Raw genomic sequence first — 23,860 nt, forward strand, 5'->3', positions numbered from 1 at the left:
TATTATCTCGTCTTGTCACTGCTATCTCTCAACGACCTTTCAGAATTAAATATTCAAATAGAAGCATCCTGTTATGATAAAGTGGCAACAAAGACGAAAACGGCTTTTTCCAAACTATTATCATTCCGAATTGTGTCGATTATTCACAATGGCAGCAAGCTCAAATTACTGATAACACACAATTTAAAGTATCCGTGGAACGACATTAGGCACAGCCGCACAGGCATTTGCATCCCTCTGCCGAGCCGCAACCATGACGAGAATTTCGCTCTTCCTTTCCGCCTTCTTTTTGCTGGCGTTGGTAACCATTGGCCAGGCGCCGGCGTCGAGGTCTGTGAGCAAAGTAGATGGACTCCGTTCAAAAGCCGCTTCCACTCCCGCTGGAAAGGCTCCCATTCCAGCAGCCAATCGGAAACCGGCGGACAAGGAAGTGCATAAACCATTGCCGTCTGTGAACGGCTTAAAGCGAGTACAAGCTACACCACCGAACCGCCACCGGCTATCACCACCGGAACGCATGGTCAATAAAAATCTAAAGTTAGAGAAGGATGCGTCAGTGTTGGAGGGTGTGAAGATCCCCTTATTCGAGGGAGACATTGCCGGGATTCGCCAACCAAGCGAAACACGCACCGCTTTGGTATGACTGACGTTGTTCGTTTTTCTTAAGTTTAACTTAATTCTCTTGTGTTTTAAGGAGCAAAATTGACGCTGATATTGTTTCTCAGCTGAACTTACTACTCCTTTTCAGTTTAGTTGGTAAAACTGGCGCCAATATTTATTCTACGCTTAATTTAGCGTTATTAATTTCCCTTGATAAAATTGGTGCCGAAGAACTCCTTATTCTTATTAATGTATTACTTCAATCGGTTTGAACTGGGATTTGCAGCAAAGCCGATTGAAAAGCGCCATCCTCGACGGTAGCAACCAGTGGGTGGGAGCTTGCGTTTATTACATCATCGATCCTACTTTCAGTAAGCAATCAAATGTACACGCTGCACACTGCCCAGCTATCTCTTGTAGTAAAAAGTTGTAATCGGAACTTGGCATCACGTGTTTTTCTCTGTGAAAATGTTTCACGTTTCCGATTATTAAGCATTGCTAACTTGCTTATTAAGCATTGCTTATTACAATAACTGCTTGTTAACAGCGGAGGACGAGCGCCAAGTTATCTATGATGGTATGAATGAGTTTTATTACAAAGTCGAGGCAGTGCAATTCCTCGAGCGAATGGATGAGCCGGATTATATTTATATCTACCGTGGAAATGTCGGCTCAGGGTGTGTAGCGTGTTCTCGAAGGTCCATAGTTTTTTTATGGTCTGTGCAACAAAGCGTGTGGTCCGTTGCAGATGCTGGAGCTATGTCGGTCGGCAGGGCGGAATGCAATATGTCAATCTGGAGCCAGACTGCGTATACTTCAACACGGTTGTCCATGAGTTAAACCACGCCATCGGTAAGCGAGTAGAAGAATGTACAGTTTCGTGCGTCGGTTTACCAGAGCGCGCTGGTGGCGAACATTTCACTTGACACTGTATGCTAATTCGAAGCGGGTTTACATCCCATAACATAAAAAGTATTATATTAACCATTTCGGCCTTTTTGGCTTTTACGCCATCACCCAGCTTCGGTTACAGACATACAAACAGACATTTTCGTTATCGGGTTTGGAGTGCCTTGTTTGAAATCTGATGACGAAATAAAAGAACCCTGCGTACACTGATTTCTTATTTATTAGGATTCTGGCATGAACAATCGCGTTCTGACCGGGATAATTACGTCGATATCAACTGGGATAACATTCCTGAAGGTACGCTTAATCAAACCAGTTGGTGCGGTAGTTGTCTAAGCACTGCCAGCATGACAAAATATGGTACTAAAAATTACGTTTTAAAACGACTATTCTGTCCAAAAAGGAAAGTTTTTTTCCTGTGGTTCATCACGACTTGTTGTTTAATATGGTGAATATAAAGAACTATTCTGGATAAGCTGGTGATAATATTAAAGAATTTTGGTGTCCTACAGAAGAACATAAAGAACTAAAGAGCTATTTTGGCATGAGTGAATATAGAAAACTATTTTGGTTTTGTCTAATTATTTTGTTTTCCGGGACCGCGTAAATGACTTTTGCCAGTCAGTTTGGTGAATGATTTTTCCTATCTAGAGAACCAGCACAATTTCCTGTCATACGACACCTCGGAAATCACCCATTACAATCATCCATACGACTTTGGCTCAATCATGCACTACACTTGGAATTCTTTCGGTATCGATCCCAACATCTGGACGGTCTGGGCCAAATATCCCATGGCCGAACAGCACTCTATCACGCAATCGTACGGTCTGAGCGCCATGGACGCACAGGATCTCAATCGGATGTACCGGGTCTGCGGCACGGTATACACCGACAATCCGTACGGGGAAGACGGCTCTTATAGTACCTGGTTCATGAACGGGGAGGTAAGCTCGCTGCACGCGGAGTGGTACGATGTCATCTCGTACGTCATACTCAATCATGGATGTTATATCGGCATGTATCGTTTCGGCGATCACACTGGGTACCTGGGTGAGCTGCACGCTCTGGCGGCGACCTCCTTAGATTCCAATGGGGAAACAGTGGTGTATGGTGAGTTTGATCTGGCCGGTACCAGCTGGGACAATGATGTCCGTTCGGTGTACTGCTTTTGCAATTAAGACTGTTGACTCTGATGTACTCTGCTAGCGGAAAGGCCAATGTTGGTGAAAAGATATTAAAAGATGACCGGTGTGAGAATGGTTTTGCAATTAAAGCTGTGTGTACTGCTTGGATTTTATCCGCCACAGAGGCAGTAATGTTCGTTACTATTGAACAGTGGCATAGTTTTAAATTTAACTTTGCAGCAAGATGTTATTTTTGGACTTTAGCTGAGTATTTTTCAGTTGCATGTACAATTTGTACCATACTCGTACAAAAATTCGTCTCAAAAAAACGGGCGTTTATAATTACCTGCGTACCCATTACGGAACGTTGCACGATTTTAATTTATTTACTCACCACGTTTACTATTTAGGGTTCTCTATAACACCAAGTTACACCTAAATAAAGCAAAGAGATGCGAAAACGCATAAAAGGCAAAACTAACTTGACAGCAAGTGTTGCACACCATTCGCTTTGGAGGATTAAATTAGAACAATCTTCAGACTGTGATATATGATAATTATGATTTCGCTTGCGAACCGGGTTTCGATGGTACGGATCCGCACCATCGAAACCGTTGCTTTGCGGGTCTATAGCAGCGGGTGGGGTACGAACCCGGAGTGTACGGCATGGACGGATAAGCGCGATTCCACTAGCGAGACCGTGCTCAACATGCTGCGCAATGCGCAGCATGTTGCGCATGCTGCGCGATGCGCAGTGCGCATCTTCTACAATCTACATCGTCGGTGCGCCGCAGTCACAATCCATCGGGATCGCCGATTTCATTCTCGACAAAGTGGGTGAAGCCGGTGGGGGTCGAACGGTTCGCGAGGAGTTTCCACGGGTGCTGTCCAAAGCGCACCAATGGCGTGCGTGTAACGAATCTGCCAGCGCCAGCCAGCGCATCTGCGTGTAACGAACGTCCAGACACTCCAGACAGAGCATTATAAACATCAGCAAGATACTCTGACTATCGATACGCTGCAGATGGCGTATAAAGAGAATAATATGCATGCGCTATACATACGTTACCTACGTGTAGCATTCGTTTTGACGAATTCCAACATGCCGGGATAGAACAGTGCCGGACAAGGGCGACTTAATTCCAGATTATTTACACCGGGAATTCTGGAGCCATCGGGATGCTGCTCCGTGGGTACATTCGAAAATCAAGTTCAGATGTTTGTTATTAGTAACGTCTAACTTTTAAGGGAATAGCCTGGCACTGAACTCGTACACTGATAGTTTTGTTTTTAAATAGGTCTCAGTTTACTTATTCTCTGTTGATTTACATCACATAGTTTGAAGTTGAATGCATAATAATCCCAGATGTTTGTGTACGAATATGCGCTTAAATAAGTATGGTATTAAGCATGTACGTATACAATCGAAAATTCAACACGCAGACTAAACCAACCAGATGGCGATACCTTAACGGTACAGTACTTACGGGCGTTACAGATCCGAGAACGTATGACGGAATGGATAAGGGCAACCGGCACCAAGATCATTTCCGTAGAGACGGTTTCCATGCGAATTTTCGGCGGAGCGGAATGTGGGCAGGGCTTCGACAGCATGGACACATACAACTTAGGACAAAAAAGACGCATAATCCCACCCAAAGCAATCCGAATGCATGCGGCGCAGTGCGCTGTACGACTCAGCTAAAATATCCGGTTGTCGTACAAGCGCACTTGCCACATGCGTACGGATATCTGGGTATGGGGCTATGCGTCTTTTTAGTCCTAAGCTGTATGATGATGCCGTACAAGCAAAGGCAACAACACGGTGGTGCCGGGCATCATCATCACGGCGGGAATCATCACCACCACAACCACTACCGTCATAATGCTCGCTCGCGCTCACCAACGCATTCGTAGCGAGAGAGAAATTAATTTCGGATCCACCGCTAACCATACAACGCCATCCATAGGATCAGGGCCATATCTTGGCCCAGAACGCCATCTGATACTGTATCGCGTGTACTTGGATGGAGCGTATCCCGATCCGCCGGGATACAAAGAAGTCAGCACCATTCTCGAGATACAGATTTACAAATTCTGTAAAACTTATTTTTAACATAGCAGAATTTGTTAAAGCGGTGGCTTATTAGGGATGTTTATGATTCATCTTTGCTCTTTGCTTTGAAAGTCGAAAACTGGCGTTTTACCGCCAGGTTGCACAACGGGGACGAAGAGTGTCTTGTAATCAGACGTTCAAAGACTGGTGGTCTTGATTTGCGACACGGTTTGATTGCTATGGCAAAATTAGTCAATTGCAAAAGGAGCAATGCCGCAATAATTTAATTCTATACTTTAATTTATTGTCATGTGCAACGGGACACTGTCCTCTCAAGGCATTCGATACTCCAAAAACATAATAAATCGGTCAAAGGTCACACAACAGGCACAATACGAGATGTTATATTTCATTATTTCATGAAAAAGCATTAGAACAATTTAACCAAACTGAGTATGGCTAGGCCAGCAACAGAAACTGTGAAACTACACAAAGTGAGCAGAAGATTACGGGAGTCGCAGATCTTGCTAATAATGTGAGAAGTACGAGTAATAGTAAAATATTGGGTGAATCAAAAAGGGGAAAGCGATCGCACTTGAAAAAACTCAGCTAATTATTCGACTCCCGAGACACTTTGTTGTTCATACCACAAAGCGATCGATTGATCGTACAGATCGCGTTTGTAAACGAACGCTTACGAGTTTTAAATGCGCAATACAGGGAAAGTCTCCTGCACTTTTTTTTTTCTGATACCAAGTTATCAACATACGAGATGCATGACGTACATGCATGCATGACGTCCAGTGAGCCTATGCCCTATTGCCGCTAGCAGTGTTTTGCGCTTATGGGCGCTATAACGCAGATACTGCAGTTCTTTGACGCACTGGAAACGCGGTAATTGATATATTGGTGTCGTATCGATTAGTCTTAATCAAGTTCAACAAAACGTGATTAACATTTGTCCTTTAAATTTTACTTCACTATATCTCCTAAACCGGAAGGTGAAACTTGCACGCAAAACATAATTCATGGCAGCTAATACAAAGAATTTAGACCAGCTAATCAATTCCAGTATAAAAACGGAAATATTTCTTACTTGCTGGAGATGCAAGGTGCATACGCGAAATTGGTAGTACCTGTCAGCCTTGGGAGTTGTCAAAAAAATTTGAACTGCATTTAAACCAGCACAAGATCGAACGCAAATACTGGAGTTATGAATAACTTTGCAGTCCCAACGAGGTTTGAATCAGAAACGAAACCGAATATGCGTCAGTTGGTGACGAATCGCTCTTAAGCACGTTACCCTTGTTACCAATATCTCTTTATACTTTATTTTTATTTTGTAGCACGTTTTATGTTTTTCAATGGTTCATTTTTTTTATCTGTATATCTAATTCTCGTGTTCTGAGTTTGTTAAATAGGGGTCATGTTCCCAGTTGTTCAACGAAGATACGGACGGCGATGCAGCACACCGCTGGGCATTTCCGAATTGTTCGGTCCAAAACCGAGTCAGTTCACTGAAGTCCTCACGGCCGGCTTCCCATCTTCCTGATGATCCGAATTCCATGTACCCTGCATTGGCATTCGGACCGTCAACACGGCTAACAATACAGAAAACGTTCAATAACAGCAATCCGAAGACGGCGATCGTGTGATAAAATGAGTCGTTATCCGGGTGTAGGGTGAAATATTGAGAACAATTACTAAACTAAAATGACTAATTACCCAGTATGAGCAATTTGGTGCAACATGTTGCGAAAATTACAGACAACGCGAGCGTCCACCGTGCGGTTGTTGATAAGGGCTTTCATCGGTCCAGCGAACATCATTACCAAATCTAGTCCATGAAAACTCCCTGTGAACCACAAGAACGTCACATTTCAAGTCCTGTCACAGAAACCCAGAAAATGTCCTGATATTTGCTAAAAAAACTGATAGTTGCTGTTGTTTTTTCTTCTTCACCTAAACCTTTAAATTTTGGATTGTACGATATACGGTACAGGTGATTGGGCACTTGCGAAGAAAACGATCGGTTGGCGTATGCACGAGCTTCTTGAATTGCCGAATAGGCGAACATAATGTCAGTAACCATCTGCAATTGCACACTATTAAAAACCCGTTTTACCTAGTACAAGCTTGTCGAGAAATTATGGGTGCATGAAGACAGCGAAGAATGCACATCTGTGGGTTGCGCCACATTGTAGTGTAGTGGCAACTGTTCTAGTGCCAACATAGCGCTAAGTGTGCGCTGCCGGTTCCTTCACGCCCTCAATTCCTCGACAAGGTTGTACACTGGTTGAGACTGAAGAGGCGAAAACGACGTACATGAAAAGTTTTTCGCATAGTGTTGCGGTTTTCATCCGATTCACAGATTTTGTAGTATTGCAAGATTTGTTCCACTGTTTTCGTAAGATTGCAGGGATGGATTAATTCAGCGTAATATCTCACAATCTCCTCAGCCGTTTGGAAATCAAAGGTGGAATTGGGCAGAAATGGTTTTCCAATGGTTTTAAAGTGCGTCACTGCAATTAACGTACCCAATAAAACACTCTGTACCGTAGACTATAATGCTTTTCGTAAATCAGTTAACCGGCATCCTACCCATTATAGTCATTGACGAATCCTCACGCAGATATCCGGTAACAAAGATGCTGTCCCGTTTTGACTCACTAGGCTGTTGCTTGCTGATCATAACTGCTGGAGACTCCGTCAGGTGCACCCCATCAATTACAGGAGCGAACATACTCCACGGCTAAAGTCGCGCAAACGTATTATTATGTAGTACAAAACTGTATAAATCGTACGAAGAGTAGCGCACTACTGTTAGTACGGATGTTAGTAGCTCAAAATTAATAAAATTATTACTTCCTTGCACAAGTGCAGTAATAATAGTGGTACAAGAAGTAAGTAACACGTAAGTACTTGTAGGCTTGTAGCTGGTGCGTGAACTGAATGTATGTATTTCCTAGTGTGTTAACAGCCAAGCAAAAGACAGTAGATTTCTTTAACTATGCAAATATTTCTGGGTGCCCAGAACAGCCCGTAGTACTGGCAAAAATTGTGAGGAGATCAATCCCCCCGGACCAGAAAGCAAAAATCTGCATTTCTCATCCAGTTTTTTATCAAAGCGGCGTGGTAAAAAAATCATGCGCATGATAAAGTGGCAGCATTAATTTAGCTCAATACTCGGAGTGACGGATTACAAGCTCGAAGTTGACACTGCAAGAAACGCTGAAGCAATAACAAAATCACTCAAGGCACTTCGCCGATCGACGACATGTTAGGTTTAAATCGCTGTTAATAAAAGATTGTTTTATCGAATTTGAAAAGGTTGACCAATTTTTACCGTAAAGTTTCTCTCGATTCGCTTGATGGCCCGCTGCATCTGCTCCAGTGTAGCACTTGTGAGACATTGAACGAGCTGTTCCTGCGTAGCGTTTGGGCATCCAAGTAATACGGATATTTCGTCAGTAAGGCGTTTTGGCGTTCGATTGATCGACCATGACGAAAACATACTCCCACTCATTGCTATTCCGGCCCGAACACTCTCTACGAAGCAGAGGACGTGGAACCCTTCTTGTATCACCAAGAAAGCACCATATTTAAGCATTAAAATGAAATAACACCTCGAACGTTTTTATCCAAAAACATGGCTGATGTGAGGGCGCCACCTGCACTCTGCCCCATAATAGTAATGGCGTGCGGGTCTCCGCCAAACTTTTCGATGTGCTTTTGCACCCATTTTAAGGCAAATTTGATATCTCCGATGCCGTAGTTGCCTTTAATGGTTTCGTCTCCTGTGCTTAAAAATCCTACAAAGATTTTCTCTCTTTAAAAAGTTAGATGCATTTTTGGTTAATATAAACGTGCAGGAGAAAAATTCAGTTAGCGTAAAGTAGTCGTGCAACGCACGGTTACCTACCATATGCCGACACGCGGTAGTTTATAATGACGACCACGGCATTTACGGCTCCGGATAATTCCGTGGCATTGTACATATTTTTGTGGCCAACTGCAAAACATTCCGTACATTGGCTGCTTCAGCAGTAGTAAAATAAGCTGATATTGAGCAGAACAAAATTTCAAAAGTGACGCGCTTTGAAAGCCTCCACCATAGATGAAAAATAAAACAGGCAGGTGGCCGTCGTTTGAAGTCTGGCTAACCGGTGGCACATAGACGTCCAAGTAGAGGCAATCTTCGCTCACAGTCAAATTGCCTGTTGAGAAAAATCATTACGAAATACGCCGGATGCATGAACAACTATAGCTCACGTCTAGGGAATCCAGGCATCGAGAATTTTTGTTGCGGACACGGAAAGCCCTGCTTTGGGTGTTTCGGGTCGGATAAGTATACAAAATCATTATTTTCCTGGGCGTGCTACGAAAATATGCGCTTGGAAAAGTGACAGCAATAATTTAGAGCAATTTTGACGCTTATAATACTGTTAAAATAACAGTTGTGCATCAAAAAGTTTCACAGGAAAGCATATCGATGAGCAGGGCACAGATAACAAAGTTAGGTACTGCGACATTCTTCAGCTGTTGCACAGCAGTTAAGGAATATATAGTCGATATTACCTGAAACCTCTTAGCTGTACCGTAGCGGATGCCGTAATAGATATACCCAAATGTGGCGGGATCATTTTCGCAGTGAAATGGCTCGCCTTTCAGGACGACCTCTGGCGTCAACTGTATGCGATTTCTTCGGTTAGGCTCAATTTCTGCTAGCGTGTACACCACAGAAGCCATTCGTATGATCAAAATCATAGCTGTCTGCCTATTTACATTCATTTTCATTTATACGGAATGCTGAAGACGATCGAGCAAAAAAGTTTGCGGGCGAAGATTTATCCTGGCTGCTGCAACAGACTAAGAAACTTTCGAGCGACATAACCCGTAACAACTGTGCTTGTCAATGCTCAGGCTTGTCAGATGATCGGTGATATCAATTCTGAAAAGATTGTATCCAGGCAGCTTCTGATAGTAACTGGAGATATTATCTTTTGATGGGAAATGGTGTAGATTAACGTAATAGTATTCTACTATCAGCTGGCTCACATGTGTCAACTCGCAAAACTTTTTCGTGTTGCTTTGTACTGTAATTCGTTGCGTTTTATTTGTGTAGGTAAATGTTACGTGACCACGTACGTACGTAACGTCTGTCAAATTTTAAAATGAAGGCAAAAGCGTTAGAACCACTTTTAAAATAGCAGATATGCTGCACTTGATTACAGATCTCAATCGCTTTTACATTTAGGTGAATCTGACCACGTAGGATGTTTTTGTATCCAAAATTAGTTTAGAATTTTATTTTCATCGAGTTTTCAACAGAACGATTGCTACCATCAGCCAGAGCCTGAAGACTGATTTGAACCGCATCATGTTTCGTGTCAGAGGCAGGATTGAACCGTATCGTTTACCGTCTGCGCGTTGCGATCACTCCAACTTATCAACGGTACGGTCACGATACGGTGGTCCACCGTATCGTATACCGGACCGTATTTCGCGACTGTGGGGCGATAATAATCTATTAAGTACACCGAAACACGTTGTAGCTGTTTTTATTTTTTATTTTGCGATATAGTGCCAGCAAGCAAATACATCTTTGGCACGGTGTGTCGCTTTAACAGTTTGGGTGTTATTATTCCTTGTGGATTTATTACTGCGCCGAAATAGATGTATCCAATTTTTTGGAATCATTTTCATAATGAAATTACTAGCCTGCCAGGACGACTTGTGGCGCCAGTTGTACATGAAATCGCCCGCCGGCGATGACGGCCGGCTAAAGGGCTATTCTTTCAGTTGACAGCCGGCTGAAGCCCTTGGCCGGTTAACTCAACCCGGCTGGTATAGTCTCAGCCGGCTAGAAACCTCTTAAACCGAAAAACCTTTTCTAAGCTGAAAAACCTTTTAAGTTCATTATCAACTGAGTTTGTCATTGCCGGTTGACCTCTGTTATCAGTTTCTGAAGGATTGTATTCAGAAACATTCTGATCATAATAATATTTGATCTATGGAAATGGTAAGTGCTCCTGTATTAGTACTCACCCCCTGAGTCCTTTTCACGTTCACATAAGCTAAAGTTCAGAAACGAGAAACACATACAAGCACATAAATTTTTCTTGTTGTTTTTCAAAATTTGTTTTCCCAAGAAGGGGAGGTATCCCACCCCCGAAAACGAGCCTGTAGATGTGAATGTAATGCTTCGAGCGATTTTGCTGGGTCCCTGGCTAAGCTGACCATTCTGACGGCGCATGTGCACGGAAAGTAAGATCTGGCTAACACCAGGTGGGACAATGATGTCCGTTCGGTACACTGCTATTGTAATCACTGTAACTTCGGTACGCAGGTTCTGCAAACGGAAAGGCGAATGCTGTTGAAGTGAACTTGGTGATGTTGGTTTTTTGATTACCGGGTTTCGTGCATCGTTAAGTTTATTGTTTGTTACGGGCGTCATAGGTGCCCCGGTCAAATTACAAGGCCAGCAATCGAAAGTACAAGACGCACACTGTCTCTTTTTGGCTCACGATGAATATTAATTTTTATGGTATATAATAAAAAAAGTGACAGAGTCGCTATTTGCGTTCGAAAAATCAGGGTTATAAGAGGACATCATTATAACTTTCGTGTCCCTAATTAGGGACACGAAAGTTTCGGCAATATGCCGGTAGAACGAGTACTATTTACGTTCAGCGACTGAATTGCGATCCTTTGCTACAGTTTATTTTTTATCGCAAATGCACCAGAAACGCGTTTTCTACCAATAATCATAGTTCATATTTATCTCTCGTCTTCGAAGGGGGTTAGGTAAGGGTCAACGCGCTGCCCGTGATTCAACGAAAGTGCGGACGGCAGTGCAGCACAAATTTGAGACTTTTCGATTTGTTCGGTCCAGAACTGAGATAGTCTACTGAAATCCTCAAGGCCGGCTTCCCATCTTCCCGACGTTCCGAATTCCATATACCCTTCCCTGGCATTTGGGCCGTCAACACGGCTGAAAATACGCACAAATGTTCAACAACAGCGCTTGTAGCCGGCAGACATGTTGGCCTGTTGACTGTTGGCGACCGCGCGATAAAATAAATTTCTACAGTTTATACAAAAACCGGTGTCCGGGGCCTGGTGTAGTGCGAGGCAATGAGAGAAAAATAATTACCAAATCATAACGATTAAGTAATTACCCCGTTTGAACAATTTGATGGAACATGTTCCGAAAGTTATTGACAACAACAGCATTCAAGGTGCGATTGTCCATCATGGCTTTCATCTGTCCGGAGAACAGCATTACCAAATCCAGACCATGGAAACTGCCTGTGAACCATGAAAACCGTCATATTTACAGTCCTATCCCAAAAATTCGGGACGCGTTCTCATTCGGGAAGCATTCGGGAAGCATAAATTATCGTAGCTGTTTTTTGTTTTGTTGTACCTAAACCCTTAAACTTTGGATCGTACGATATACGGTAAAGGTGGCTGGTCACATGCGAAGAAAACGATCGGTTGGAATATGCACGAGCTTCTTGAACTGCCGAAAACGCGAACATAATGTCAGTTACCACCTGCAATTGTAAACTGTGTTAGTAATCAACTTGTTGCACAGTTGCTGGCGCTAAATATTCCGAAGCAATGTACATGAAAGGTTTTCCGCATAGTAGCACGATCCACATCGTTTGCATCGAATTTGTAGTGTTGCAGGATTTGTTCCACCGTTTTCGTAAGATTGCGGGGATGAATCAGACGAGCGTAAAACGTCACAATCTCTTTTGCCATGGGGAAATCAAATGTCGAATTAGGCAAAAATGGTTTTTTCATGCTCCGAAACTGTGTCACTACAATTAAAATCACCAGTAAAACAGATGATACTACCGTTTTTCGTAAATCAGTGTAATCATACCCATTATGGACATTGACGAATCCTCGCGCAGATATCCGGTAACAAAGATCCCTTCGCGTTTTGACTCTTTCGGCGGTTGCTTGCTAATCATCAGTGCTGGAGGCTCCGGTAGATGCACACCATCAATTACAGGAGCAAACATGTTCCACGGCCGTAAAAAAAAGTAATGCGATATTACACAAATCACACGACGAGTAGCACACTTAATTGTACTTAGTGCAGATATTGAAAGCTCAGATAGAAGTACATACGTAAATGATAGCTGCACCACGTACGACGTTTCTTGCAATTTTAATACTGAAACTGACACCTACAGGCAACAGTAGCATGTTGATAGCGAAGCACGAGACAGTCGATTTACTTAATTGTGCAAATATTTCTGGAACTGTGCAATAAAGGTTTGCTGACCGAATGCTCAATATTAGAAGGCAGAAAACTGCGTTTCTCACCCAGCTGGGTCTGTCAATGCGGACGAATATTCAGATTCAAAAAAATTACAAGCTGAGATTCATAATTGCAAGAAACGTTAGTAACGGCGTCTTAAGTACGAAGCAAGTTGCTCACATGATAAGTCTTAAGCCGCTATCGATTTCGAAGGGTTGACAGTTTTTACCGTAAACTTTTTTTCAATGCGCTGGATGACATTTTGCATCTGCTCCAATGGGACCGTCGTGAGACACTGGACGAACTGAGCCTGTGTAGCGTTTGGACACCCAAGTAAAAGGGATAATTTGTCTGCAAGACGTTTTGGCGTTCGGTTGATCGACCACGGCGAAAACATACTCCCACTCATCGCTATTCCGGCGCGAACACTTTCTACGAAAATAACGCGTAGAACCCTTTTTATATCACGAAGAAAATTATTTTAAGCTATTTTCCGCGTACAAGCTGGGAAAGATTCGCACCTCGAACGTTTTTGTCCAGAAACATTGCTGATGTAAGCGCACCGCCAGCGCTCTGCCCCATAATAGTAATGGCTTCCGGGTCTCCACCAAACTTTTCGATGTGTTTCCGCACCCATTGTAGGGCTACTTTAATATCTCCGATTCCATAGTTGCCTTTAATTGCTCCATCTCCTGTGCTTAAAAATCCTGAAAGGTTTTCCTTACGTTGAAAGGATACGATTAACGGTGTATTGTAGATTCTGATTGACGTGCAAATTGAGAAGAAAACGTCAGTTGTTTTACAGTAGAGCATACCGTAGGCCGACACTCGATAGTTAATAATGACCACCACGGCATTTACTGCTCCGGATAACTCCGTGGCATTATACATGTTTTTGTGGCCAACTGCAAACCAATCCGTACAGTTGTTACTTTAGCATTGGCAGAGTAGACTGATAATGTGCAAATTCTCGTAAGTCACGCGCTTTGAAAGCCTCCTCCATAAATGAAGAAGAGAACTGGCAGCTTGCTGTCGTTTCTGGTCTGGCTAACCGGGGGCACATAGACGTCCAAATACAGGCAATCTTCGCTGATAGTCAGATTACCTGTTGAAGCAAATCACTCAACGGTGCCGACGAACTGAACCGCAAGCTTGCAGTTTACTTGTCACCTTATTATACGTATATAGTATAGCGTAAATATGATCGGATAAAATACAATAATTAAAAGTTCATATAAGAATAGACCGATGTTGATGAACCGTTACGGCTCACGTTTTGGGAAGCCAGGCATCGCAAATGCATGTTGAGGACATGGAAAGCCCTGTTTCGGTTGCTTCGGGTCGGATAAATACGCAAAATCCATACTTTCGTCGGCATGCTGCGAAAAATATGCGCGTGAAATATTTGACACAATATTGACAGTCGAAATACTCTTGCAGTATACGGTTCTCCATCAGAAATTCTGACGGCAAAGTAGAGCGATGCGGAACGTACTCGTTTGAGAACTTACTAGTACAAATGAATTGGGCGTCGAATGCATAAAATTCAGTACTGCACTAATTTTCCGATGTTAAACAGTACTGTAGTTAAAATAATGATATTATAGTCGTTATGGCATTACCTGGAATCTTTTAGCAATACCATAGCGGATGCCATAATAGGTATATCCAAATTTTGTGGGATCATTTTCACAATGAAATGGCTCGCCTGTCAAAGCGACTTCTGGTGTCAGCTGTACGTGACTTCTACCCTCATGCTCAATTTCTGCAAGTGTATATATCACAAAAGCCGAACATATCACCAAACTGCTAACTGCGTGCTTCGATGCATTCATTTTCAACAGAAATGTAGATCTTTTGAAATGTTGAAATATTCGAACATCGAGCACTGCCATACTAGCAAATGCCATCAACAAATTGTAAGACGTTAAAGCAACATTTTCAGTAGCAGTTGTGCTTGTCATTGTCAGAATGTCATGAAGATTGATATCACCATCGAAGAGATTGTATCCAAGCAGCTTCTGATAGCACTCGCGAGATTATTATCTTTTAATCTGTGGGAAGTGGTACATAGTGCCGTACGTTTTTAAAGTGCTTACCCGCTGACTGATCTTTGCTCAGTCGCGTAAACTGTTTGCAATTTTTTTGTGATTTACTGCATTTTGTAGCTAGTTTTACATGAGTATAAAATATCTTTTGTAAATAAAAATTCATTACCTTTAGACCGTTTTTGCAATTTAGCGAATATGTTAAAAAGTTTATCAGGGATCTCATCAGTTTTTACGTTTACGGGTACCTCCCAACGCAGACTTGATGGTTGGTAAGATGGAATAGAAATTTAGAAAAGAGATATTAACCGCACCAAAACGCGCAACAAATTCATTTCTTTTCTGGTTTGCGATAGCTTAGCAGACAGTTGTATCTGTAGCGCGGAGAGGCAGCGTTATCCCTTCAGTTTTTTCTTGTTCTTTGTACATTCAGTGCCGCGCCCGTGATGATCGAACAATCAACAAAACAAAACACTACAATTTTTTCTTGCCCAGATGCACTGAAAATAACATAACGTTTACTGACGTTCTGTGTAAGCAATGAAATTATTTTCATGCAATGTCATTGAACTTACTTCTATCATCACCTCCGCTTTGTACCTACGAAATTTCAAATTGGATTTTAAATCGGCGGGTTGAGCTATGCAGACTCCCGCGAACGCAACGCCTTCGAAACTGTATCCGTGTAATCAGAATTACTGTAGTAGTAGCGGAGGAGCGGTTATTTAACACAGAGCTTTAATTTCCATACAGTTTAAAATAATTGGTCGTAGGTTTTTCCTCTTTAGTGCTCTTTCCACTACGCGTCTGTTAAATATGGATGACTATTAAAGCAAACCTTTGTTGTGATGGATTATTTATTTTCACAGCAATCAAAAATAGGTTATGATAACCATCAGCTTGGTTTTAAGAAAATATACCGGCTTACGTCTTGCCGGCGTAATGCCAGAAGGATGTGTGAAACTGGCGCTGTAATTAAGCGCATCCCACGTCTTTGTCTGCGGCACACCGGCGCTTTCCATTTTTCCATCAATCAATACGCCACCTTCAAGTATCTGCGGCACGTTTCCTTGTTCCCGACAGATTGAGCGGATACAGGTGCAAATTTAGCTCTTAACCGTAATACAAGTGTACAAAATGTTCTCTCACCTGGACGCCTTAGGAGCGGCGCGTGCGCCGCATAAAACATGCCTGTCTTTTGTTTAGCGGCTCTGCGCAACTGCGTCCGCGGAAAAGCGCAATCACGATCAAGCGCCGATTAAAAGCGCTTGGTTCGTGTGCTCGTTGCTGCTGTAGCTGTTAGACGTTAGAAATTTAACATACTTCAACACACACACCGATGCAGTTTTCCGTAAAATGGTTAGGAAAAATCACTGCGGTGCGGAGAACTTTACTAACGGTTAAAAATGTGGCGATTTGTTATAATAATACTGTTTTTATTATGGCGGCGGATGTGGACGTACAATTTGACGATGTGTTTTATATGGGAAGATGATTCCTTCTTCTCCAGTTTTAACCGCTCGGCGGCGGTGGTCGACATTGGAATACAGCACGCTAATGATGCTATCTTGCCGGAGGAATTACGCGTCCGTACTGTGTATCACAGTTCGGGCTTGTCGTGTGGGAAGACCATGTACGCGGTCGTGTCAAAGGTTTATGATATGCTTAATTCGGGGGTTAAATGCAACGCTTTCCTTGGACCAAGTAAGTTGCTGAACTTTCTATTTTCTACTTTACGGTAATAATACGTTTTCAGGCAACTGAACAGGACTTACACGTTAACGTTTTCGCTAATGTCTTACTTTTCTATTTAAATTGATTTCCAGCATTATAATAGACCTTTAATAAGTATCACAATGCTAGTACAAAACTGAGTACCAAAGCAGAATATGATTTATAATAAAAACACTTCTTCGATGCTATCCTGTTCGGGGATTGTAATTTGTACCCATCACGCATATCGCGTTTCCCCGATGCATTTGAATAGATAGCCGCTGCCTAAAAAACTCTTTTGCGCATTTGGCCGGTAGCAGTTTCCAGGTACTATTAATTACGCTATCAAATATTTTTCTCATTTAAGCTGGAAGAAAATTGTACTGTAATTTTAATCGTAATAATTTTGGTTGTGCCATATGTATTGCTCTGTAACCTGCCACCATTTTCAGGAGATACCGAAACGACGTTTCCTGGCATGATTGGGAGTTTAATTACTGTTTTTGTTCCTGCCGAATAATTTTAAATTTTCTGCAAAAGCACCTAATTTTTTATCTCCCCAAATAAAATTGTTTATTCTTATTAATAAGTTTACTATTTAAACGGGCTGATTTAGGCTGCCCGCACACCGCCGCAGCCCTATACGGTTTCGCCGAGAATCTCCGCATCCCCATGTTCGGACTGCCAGCCGGTGGGGCTTGGGCCTTACAAGTGGACTCACAGGACGCCGACTTTGATCTGATCCTGTATCCGGTGTACGGCTACGGTGACATGACAGATTTCCTGCTGGCGCTGCTGGACCGTTTCAAGTACCAGCACCTGACAATCTTCCAGGACGACTCGTATGCCTTTTTCAGCACGGTGGTGGAGCCGTTAATGAGAATGATCCGTTTACGCAATCGCCGGCTACACGATAACATTGTGGTCACGATTGTCAAGAGTCTGGAGATGGATATAGAACAGTATGCACCGCTGCTGCGGGCGGCCAGCGATCGATCCCGCGGTAATAGACAGCTTTAACGAGGCAGCTAAATCTCGGGCGTAATCCCCGCTGAATTAGCTGTTAGAGTAATCCTGGTGTATTCTTGTAGTGTTCATTTTGCTGTGCCATGCCGACGGGATTCGCGAGATCATGGTAACCGGGTATGCTTGACCTTTTTCCGGCAATTATGATCATGTTGCGTCTTTTTATAGATCTCAGCGCATCAGCATGGTTTTACGAACGGCGAGCATGTATGGCGCGTTGTCTCCTTTCGAAGTGTGAAAACGTTGACAGCATTGCTTAATTAACAGTATTGCTTCGTTTGCAGTTATACATTGCCATTGAATTGTACGATCTGCACTACTGGGGCAAAATTAATCCAGTGCAGAAGGACGCATATGATACGGTAAGATGAAAAGTCTACTATGAAACAGCAGACTACTTAATAAAAACTTGAATACGTTGAGCCTAGAAGTGATAACAATTACGTTGCATTTGCATTCCCCGCCGCGGACCACATAGGTGGAACACTTTTAATTCTGCGCGTCCTGAAAGTGAAATCTGAGTTTTTAGCGAATTTTTCAAGCAAAGCTTACGACGAGATTTATATTTTATTGATTAAAATGCAGGGTTGTATTAATTTAATCGGTCAAAAGTCTGGCAAACAAGAAGCGTAACAACAGATAGCTCTATTTAAAATGCACAGAGAGGTTTTCTTGGTTACACCTTCTATTTTTTTCTCGTAGACATTATTTCTGATAGAAATGATGCTATGTGTGTTTGGTACTAACATTACACAGGAATTGTCTAAGAACAACCGTCGCTTATGGAATCGGATTTCTTTTCACTGTAAGTAGATAAGCTAATAAAATGTAGGAATACTGGAAATATTATCCAGCGCCTCCGGGTGATTTTGCTGGCGGCATCAGTTCACAAATATAACTTAGTGAGAAAATGGCCTGCAATCGGAGAAACTATTTCCGCATTTGTTGCTTTCTCTAGAAGGTCTAACGGTTTTGTGGTTACCCTTTACATCACGTGAATTAGAATACAGTAATTTGACCCTGTTTTTTTGGACAGCAATATTTAATGACTTTCCTGTATTTTGTTCTGTCAGTAATCACTTGAGCACCGTGAGCCTGTGACAAGGTCGCTGCTCCGCACAATTCTCGTGGTGATCGAATACTGATGTCACTAATGACAAGCATTAAGGAAAACGGTCGTTGAAATTCTGCTGAATAATTGTGATGATGGTTGCAACAGTCCACTTTTCCACAGTTCTTGGAATATTTTCTGTACTTGTGCCCGCGGCAACGTGAACGGTTCAAAAGATGCCCATCTGAACTGGTGCGCGCATTCAGATAAAAAGGGATTTAGATGGAGGCATCTATTGACACGACGCGAAGTTGCTGCTATCACGTTGGGGTTTATAAGAATTTTATTGTCACTTTTATAGAAAGCGTAAATTCAGCTACCACCTCACAGTTGTCTCCACAGCGTATCAGATTTTAGCGAGACAAGGTTGTGCGTGAGCATAGTCAATAAAACTGCATTGGCCCAGTGTATCCCACGCACAGAACGGCATTTATGACGGCGTTTTGTTCAACGGTATACAATCTGTAATTATAATATATTATCTGTCTTACGGTTTTCACTTGGCCTTGTTGTTTTTATTTGAATAAAACGGTGTGATTTCTCGATTCAGATTGCAGCCGACGCGTTTAGCAGTCTGCTGCTTTTGGGCTTTGACGATGAAAACGAGGAGTATGATCACGAGTTTGCGCGGGAAATTAAGATGACGGCCAGGAAGAAATACGGCTATCTGTTTAATCCACTGGAGCCGGTCGGTTCGAGGAATCTTTTGCCGGAAATATGAAAATAATATGCATGTTTTCATTTTGGCTTGTCGTACAGATTGATCCGGTTCTGGCGGGGATGTACGAATCCATACTGATGTACACCAGCACAGTCACGGAGCTGCACACACTGGGCGGCAATTACACGGATGGCTATGACATTGTCCACAAGATTTTTAACTCGACGTTCAACAGTTTCCAAGGAAGCCAGTTTTGGATGGGCGATGATGGAGAGCGGGACCGCACGTTCAATGTGGAGTATTATAATAAAGCGGCTAAACAATTTGAGGCAAGTGAAATATCAAGAAAGCTGATATACTGCAATTATCGGTTTTCTTTCCGTCAAGCTTATGAAGCAAATTGTAATCCGGATCGGATTTTTCTGTATTTTGCATCGTATGCTTGCCAGTCACCCCGTTCCTCCTACTAACAATATTATTGAGATAGATCATTATCGTATATGATTTTAAAAGCGTCATTTTTTTATTATCAAATAAGGTTTGTATTTAACGCTACTACTTTGAATTTTACTGCATGCATTATCATTATGGCCTTTCCTTCGTTTGCTTTGCTATTCGAATATTTCGTCTCTCCAGATTTTCCTTCACTATGATCAACACACGACGGAGATTTTCCATCTGGTACACAATATCCGCTGGCCCTCGGCCAACGGCCTACTCCCTCCCGATGAACCGGTGTGCGGATACCGTGGCGACAAATGCATATCCACTGGGCCATCATCTGGCGTCTTGGCCGCCGTGGTTGTTGTCCCGTTGTTATTTGTTTTTGGCGTGTCCGCCGTGGCGGCATTTGTTTTCATCAAGCTCTGGTATGCCAGTTTGACGTTGATGTCGCAAGAGGTACTGAATTATAACTGTTGTTATTTTGTTCAGGAAAATTCGCTCAGCTTATAATCCAAACTGGTGGCGCATTATGGATGAGGAGCTGGACATCAAAATGGATCGGACCGGCAGTGAATCGAGAAAAACATTGGTTTGTTCACACAACACTGTTCATAATATTTCAGTACTGATAATAAATTACTGTATTTTTTCTTACGATATACGTATTTTGCAGTCAATGTTCGATTATTGTTAACTGCAATTTCAGCGAAGTGTGTCAACCGGCGGCACCCATGTCTCCTCCATGATGGTGGACATTTTAGCCGCTTTTAACGGCACCCTGGTAGAATTAACCGATTTATCTGTTGTAATGAAAGCGCCCACCAATGACCTCATCGAACAACTGAATCTGGTACACTCCTTTTATGGTGGGTTTTTTAGTAAGAATGAATGAAAATTCAGTAATCTGTCACTGTAGATAAAAAAGGTCGATCACGCCAACTGCCAACATGTTATCGGAATATCCCTACGAAGCGACGGGATTTGCCATTATTTGGTCGGTGAACTGTGTCCCAAGGGCTGCTTGACGGATATCCTAGAGAGCGAGATGCTCAAACTGGACTGGTTCTTTAAAAATTCTTTGATACGGGACGTCGTACATGTAAGCAGTTCAGACACATTTTCCACAAATAACCGTGTCATGCAAAACGTCATGCAAAACTGCACTCGTTAAAAGCAATATGCTGCTTATTGCGTCGCCTATGACACTTAATGTTGCATCTATCACTGACTATTAGTTTAAAACTGCCGTAAATTGTACTAATGGGATACTGCCCAGTAAAAGCAGCGTGGCTATATAGCCATACAGGAATAATTTTATGAGGGCGGAATCGCGGAATATTATTGCCTGTGAATTGAGAATACATGCTGGCTAAAAATACCTAAATAACAGACAGTAATTACGGTAATCAAATTGCTACCGGCTGCTGTAGGGCATGACCTACCTGCACACCACCGAAATTCACTCCCACGGCTTCCTGTCATCCCAGACGTGCCTGATCGATTCGCGGTTCACCTTGAAAGTGGCCGACTATGGCCTGCCGTTCTCCCGCCGGGAATCCGATCTGGCGCCACCGCGACCGGCCAAACAGGTGCAATCGCTGACGGTATATCTTTGGCGCGCACCGGAACTCCTACGACAGACTATGCCTCCGAAGGGCACACAGGTTAAATTATCTACCACGGACTATTTTCGCCTAAATGATAACTGTTCGACAATTTTAGAAAGGCGACGTGTACAGTTTCGCAATAATCCTCCAGCAGATCATTTTACGTAGTGGGCCATTCGAACTGCCCAGTGATCCCTTGGAGTTGTCGGAAGCAGAGATAATACAAGAGGTACCGATGTAACACTCTGTACTTGAGATTTTGTTAATGTTTTTTAGATGCCGACATGTACTCGAATCAAATTAAAATTCGCCGCAAGTCAGCCTTTTCAAGTTTTGATGTTTAAAACAATACAAAAGTGACTATTTTGAGTACGTAGTACTTCGTGTTAAGTCTGAAACATTCAATAAATTATAAAGAAAACTACATTTAAATTTACATAAAAATTAAAATAAATTAAAACATCTAAAATCAGAATCAAAAACAAATTTATTAGAAATTAAAAAAAAATGTGAAATAAATTTGATTTTTGCCGTTCATAATATTATGGCTCTTTTCGATCATTATGAAAGGTCATAGCGGCTAATATCCCTCCTGTGCGGCCACGCGTACCACGTGCGTCCTGTTCCAATGAACTGTATGATCTGATGGAGCGCTGCTGGGAAGAGATCCCGGTTGAGCGCCCCACGTTCCCCAAGATTAAAGATCAGCTGAAACGAATCATTGGCAACGTGGGCGATAATATTGTGGATCTGCTGCTCAAACGGATGGAACAGTATGCCGTGGATCTAGAGCAAAAGGTGGCCGATCAAACTCAGCAGTTTATGGATGAGAAAAACCGGTCGGAGCAGCTGCTCAGCCAGCTTCTTCCCAAGTAAGCAGCTACTAGTTTTCTGTTAAGTTACACAATATTGTTATTTATTCTAAAAAATTAATCATTATTTATTAATTAAAATTTTTAATAAATTATCGTTTTATTGGTATAAAATTATGGTTTTCGGAATTATTTTTTTTCTTAACAGGTCAGTAGCCGCGCAGTTAACAAAGGGGGTCCAAGTGGATCCTGAAGCGTACGAGAGCGTCAGCATCTTTTTCAGTGACATTGTCGGCTTCACGACGATAGCTGCCCGGGGCACGCCGATGGCCGTAGTGGAATTGCTCAATAATCTGTACACGTTCTTTGACAGTGTACTGGAGAAATTTGATGTCTATAAAGTCGAGACTATCGGAGACGCCTACATGGTGAGTACTATACGCTTAAAAGCTGTACATACATTACAGCAACTTTAGCAACAGCTGTTCTTTGACTAGGTATCATCTGGTCTTCCTGTGCGCAACGGTAACCGCCATGCGGCGGAAATCGCCAGTATGGCGTTAGCCTTAATGGCCAGAATTGTCAGCTTCCAAGTCCCGCACCGGCCGCAGGAGCACATACAAATACGAGCCGGCGCAAATTCCGGTAAAACCATCAGATCTTGCTATGTCTGTATATTTTGTAAATCTGTTAACTAGCATTCGTCGGGATTTCTTTAGGGCCGTGTGTGGCGGGGATTGTGGGGCTAAAAATGCCACGCTACTGTTTGTATGACATTCCATATATTATGGTACCGGTGTTCCCGTTTCAGTATCCGCATGGGTTTTTTTGCAGATTCGGTGATACCGTGAATGTGGCGTCGCGAATGGAATCTACAGGCGAAGGTATCGACTGGTCGTGAAAATAATTTAGTTTACGTAAACAAAAGTGCTGCCATTGACTGTTAAATGCAATGATTCCTTCAACAGCTATGAAGATTCAGATCACTGAAGAAACAAAATTCCTCCTGGACGATATTGGCGGCTTCTTTATGATCGAACGCGGACCCGTAGAAGTGAAAGTAATTGATAAGTTTTTGAAAATATGTACAAATACTGTATAGTCGTGTCACTTGGCTCCCATCACTTGCCGTTTACTGCAGGGAAAGGGTCAACTGATAACCTTCTGGCTCATATCGCAGCACTAAATCCACAATTTCTTCTCCATCGTCGTTCCGCTGCGCTCTGAGTTTTGCAGAACGCCAGAATATTAATGCTTCCTTGGTGATATGATTGCACAAAAATTAATTTAACCCACTTATAAAAATCAGTCACTGAAACGATTTCTAGCTACATATATTTTTAACTTATTACCTACAGTAATTACCGTAGTACCAAAATTCGTGAAAGGGTGAAATATTAGGGTGAAAGTCAGATTAATGTTTTCACTGTTTTGGACCTTGTTGCACGGCAACGGTATGCTATGATCT

At 42.5% G+C, this 23,860-nt stretch overlaps 4 protein-coding genes across 5 annotated transcripts; 2 read left to right on the forward strand and 2 right to left on the reverse strand.

Moving 5' to 3' along the window:
* Positions 1 to 184: 184 nt before the first annotated feature.
* On the forward strand, positions 185 to 2,798 carry LOC129592413 (zinc metalloproteinase nas-14-like). Its single transcript, XM_055488440.1, has 6 exons — positions 185 to 637; positions 887 to 971; positions 1,148 to 1,277; positions 1,349 to 1,452; positions 1,735 to 1,806; positions 2,161 to 2,798. Exons 1-6 carry the CDS (start codon positions 254 to 256, stop codon positions 2,688 to 2,690), a joined length of 1,305 nt encoding a protein of 434 aa, XP_055344415.1. The 5' UTR covers positions 185 to 253; the 3' UTR covers positions 2,691 to 2,798.
* Positions 2,799 to 6,039: 3,241 nt separating this feature from the next.
* On the reverse strand, positions 6,040 to 9,579 carry LOC129592452 (liver carboxylesterase 1-like). 2 transcript variants are annotated; one of them, XM_055488496.1, is made up of 11 exons: positions 9,271 to 9,579; positions 8,965 to 9,070; positions 8,790 to 8,909; positions 8,615 to 8,704; positions 8,319 to 8,504; positions 8,039 to 8,241; positions 7,294 to 7,444; positions 7,018 to 7,214; positions 6,655 to 6,784; positions 6,418 to 6,547; positions 6,040 to 6,293 (listed from the first exon to the last, which is right to left on the reverse strand). In XM_055488496.1, exons 1-11 carry the CDS (start codon positions 9,487 to 9,489, stop codon positions 6,083 to 6,085), a joined length of 1,743 nt encoding a protein of 580 aa, XP_055344471.1. In that variant the 5' UTR covers positions 9,490 to 9,579; the 3' UTR covers positions 6,040 to 6,082. The 2 variants fall into 2 exon arrangements, with proteins under 2 accessions (XP_055344471.1, XP_055344472.1); XM_055488497.1 differs by having other exon boundaries at positions 6,095 to 6,264.
* Positions 9,580 to 11,270: 1,691 nt separating this feature from the next.
* On the reverse strand, positions 11,271 to 14,878 carry LOC129592410 (carboxylic ester hydrolase-like). Its single transcript, XM_055488437.1, has 11 exons — positions 14,593 to 14,878; positions 14,244 to 14,349; positions 13,956 to 14,075; positions 13,786 to 13,875; positions 13,492 to 13,677; positions 13,200 to 13,402; positions 12,587 to 12,737; positions 12,325 to 12,521; positions 12,122 to 12,251; positions 11,874 to 12,003; positions 11,271 to 11,686 (listed from the first exon to the last, which is right to left on the reverse strand). Exons 1-11 carry the CDS (start codon positions 14,863 to 14,865, stop codon positions 11,473 to 11,475), a joined length of 1,800 nt encoding a protein of 599 aa, XP_055344412.1. The 5' UTR covers positions 14,866 to 14,878; the 3' UTR covers positions 11,271 to 11,472.
* Positions 14,879 to 16,388: 1,510 nt separating this feature from the next.
* LOC129592409 (atrial natriuretic peptide receptor 1-like) lies at positions 16,389 to 23,658 on the forward strand. Its single transcript, XM_055488436.1, has 20 exons — positions 16,389 to 16,722; positions 17,348 to 17,734; positions 17,823 to 17,866; positions 17,926 to 17,964; positions 18,042 to 18,119; positions 19,419 to 19,556; positions 19,628 to 19,858; positions 20,166 to 20,398; positions 20,463 to 20,562; positions 20,680 to 20,823; positions 20,890 to 21,072; positions 21,404 to 21,637; positions 21,696 to 21,809; positions 22,151 to 22,452; positions 22,601 to 22,820; positions 22,890 to 23,037; positions 23,112 to 23,160; positions 23,227 to 23,276; positions 23,361 to 23,452; positions 23,534 to 23,658. The coding sequence occupies exons 1-20, from the start codon at positions 16,425 to 16,427 to the stop codon at positions 23,576 to 23,578; spliced, it is 3,129 nt and encodes a 1,042-aa protein (XP_055344411.1). The 5' UTR covers positions 16,389 to 16,424; the 3' UTR covers positions 23,579 to 23,658.
* Positions 23,659 to 23,860: the final 202 nt, after the last annotated feature.

Source organism: Paramacrobiotus metropolitanus, unplaced genomic scaffold, assembly GCF_019649055.1.
Source record: "Paramacrobiotus metropolitanus isolate TYO unplaced genomic scaffold, Prichtersi_v1.0 Parri_scaffold0000052, whole genome shotgun sequence".
In the NCBI taxonomy this organism is placed as follows: Eukaryota; Metazoa; Tardigrada; class Eutardigrada; order Parachela; family Macrobiotidae; genus Paramacrobiotus; species Paramacrobiotus metropolitanus.

What these genes read in the sequence shown, in the direction of transcription:
- LOC129592409 (XM_055488436.1), top strand. Translation starts at nt 16,425, where the DNA reads ATGTGGCGATTTGTTATAATAATACTGTTTTTATTATGGCGGCGGATG. An exon ending in TTTGTTTTCATCAAGCTCTG is followed by an intron (nt 20,399 to 20,462) that starts GTATGCCAGTTT and finishes TATTTTGTTCAG; the next exon opens with GAAAATTCGCTCAGCTTATA. An exon ending in GCGGACCCGTAGAAGTGAAA is followed by an intron (nt 23,453 to 23,533) that starts GTAATTGATAAG and finishes CGTTTACTGCAG; the next exon opens with GGAAAGGGTCAACTGATAAC.
- LOC129592410 (XM_055488437.1), bottom strand. Translation starts at nt 14,865, where the DNA reads ATGGCAGTGCTCGATGTTCGAATATTTCAACATTTCAAAAGATCTACA. An exon ending in GCATTGAAAAAAAGTTTACG is followed by an intron (nt 12,738 to 13,199) that starts GTAAAAACTGTC and finishes TTTTTTTTACGG; the next exon opens with CCGTGGAACATGTTTGCTCC. An exon ending in TCCAAAGTTTAAGGGTTTAG is followed by an intron (nt 12,004 to 12,121) that starts GTACAACAAAAC and finishes CATGGTTCACAG; the next exon opens with GCAGTTTCCATGGTCTGGAT.
- LOC129592413 (XM_055488440.1), top strand. Translation starts at nt 254, where the DNA reads ATGACGAGAATTTCGCTCTTCCTTTCCGCCTTCTTTTTGCTGGCGTTG. An exon ending in TGAGTTAAACCACGCCATCG is followed by an intron (nt 1,453 to 1,734) that starts GTAAGCGAGTAG and finishes CTTATTTATTAG; the next exon opens with GATTCTGGCATGAACAATCG. An exon ending in CTGGGATAACATTCCTGAAG is followed by an intron (nt 1,807 to 2,160) that starts GTACGCTTAATC and finishes TTTCCTATCTAG; the next exon opens with AGAACCAGCACAATTTCCTG.
- LOC129592452 (XM_055488496.1), bottom strand. Translation starts at nt 9,489, where the DNA reads ATGAAAATGAATGTAAATAGGCAGACAGCTATGATTTTGATCATACGA. An exon ending in GATGCCTGGATTCCCTAGAC is followed by an intron (nt 8,910 to 8,964) that starts GTGAGCTATAGT and finishes TTTTCTCAACAG; the next exon opens with GCAATTTGACTGTGAGCGAA. An exon ending in TTTGGATAAAAACGTTCGAG is followed by an intron (nt 8,242 to 8,318) that starts GTGTTATTTCAT and finishes TCTGCTTCGTAG; the next exon opens with AGAGTGTTCGGGCCGGAATA.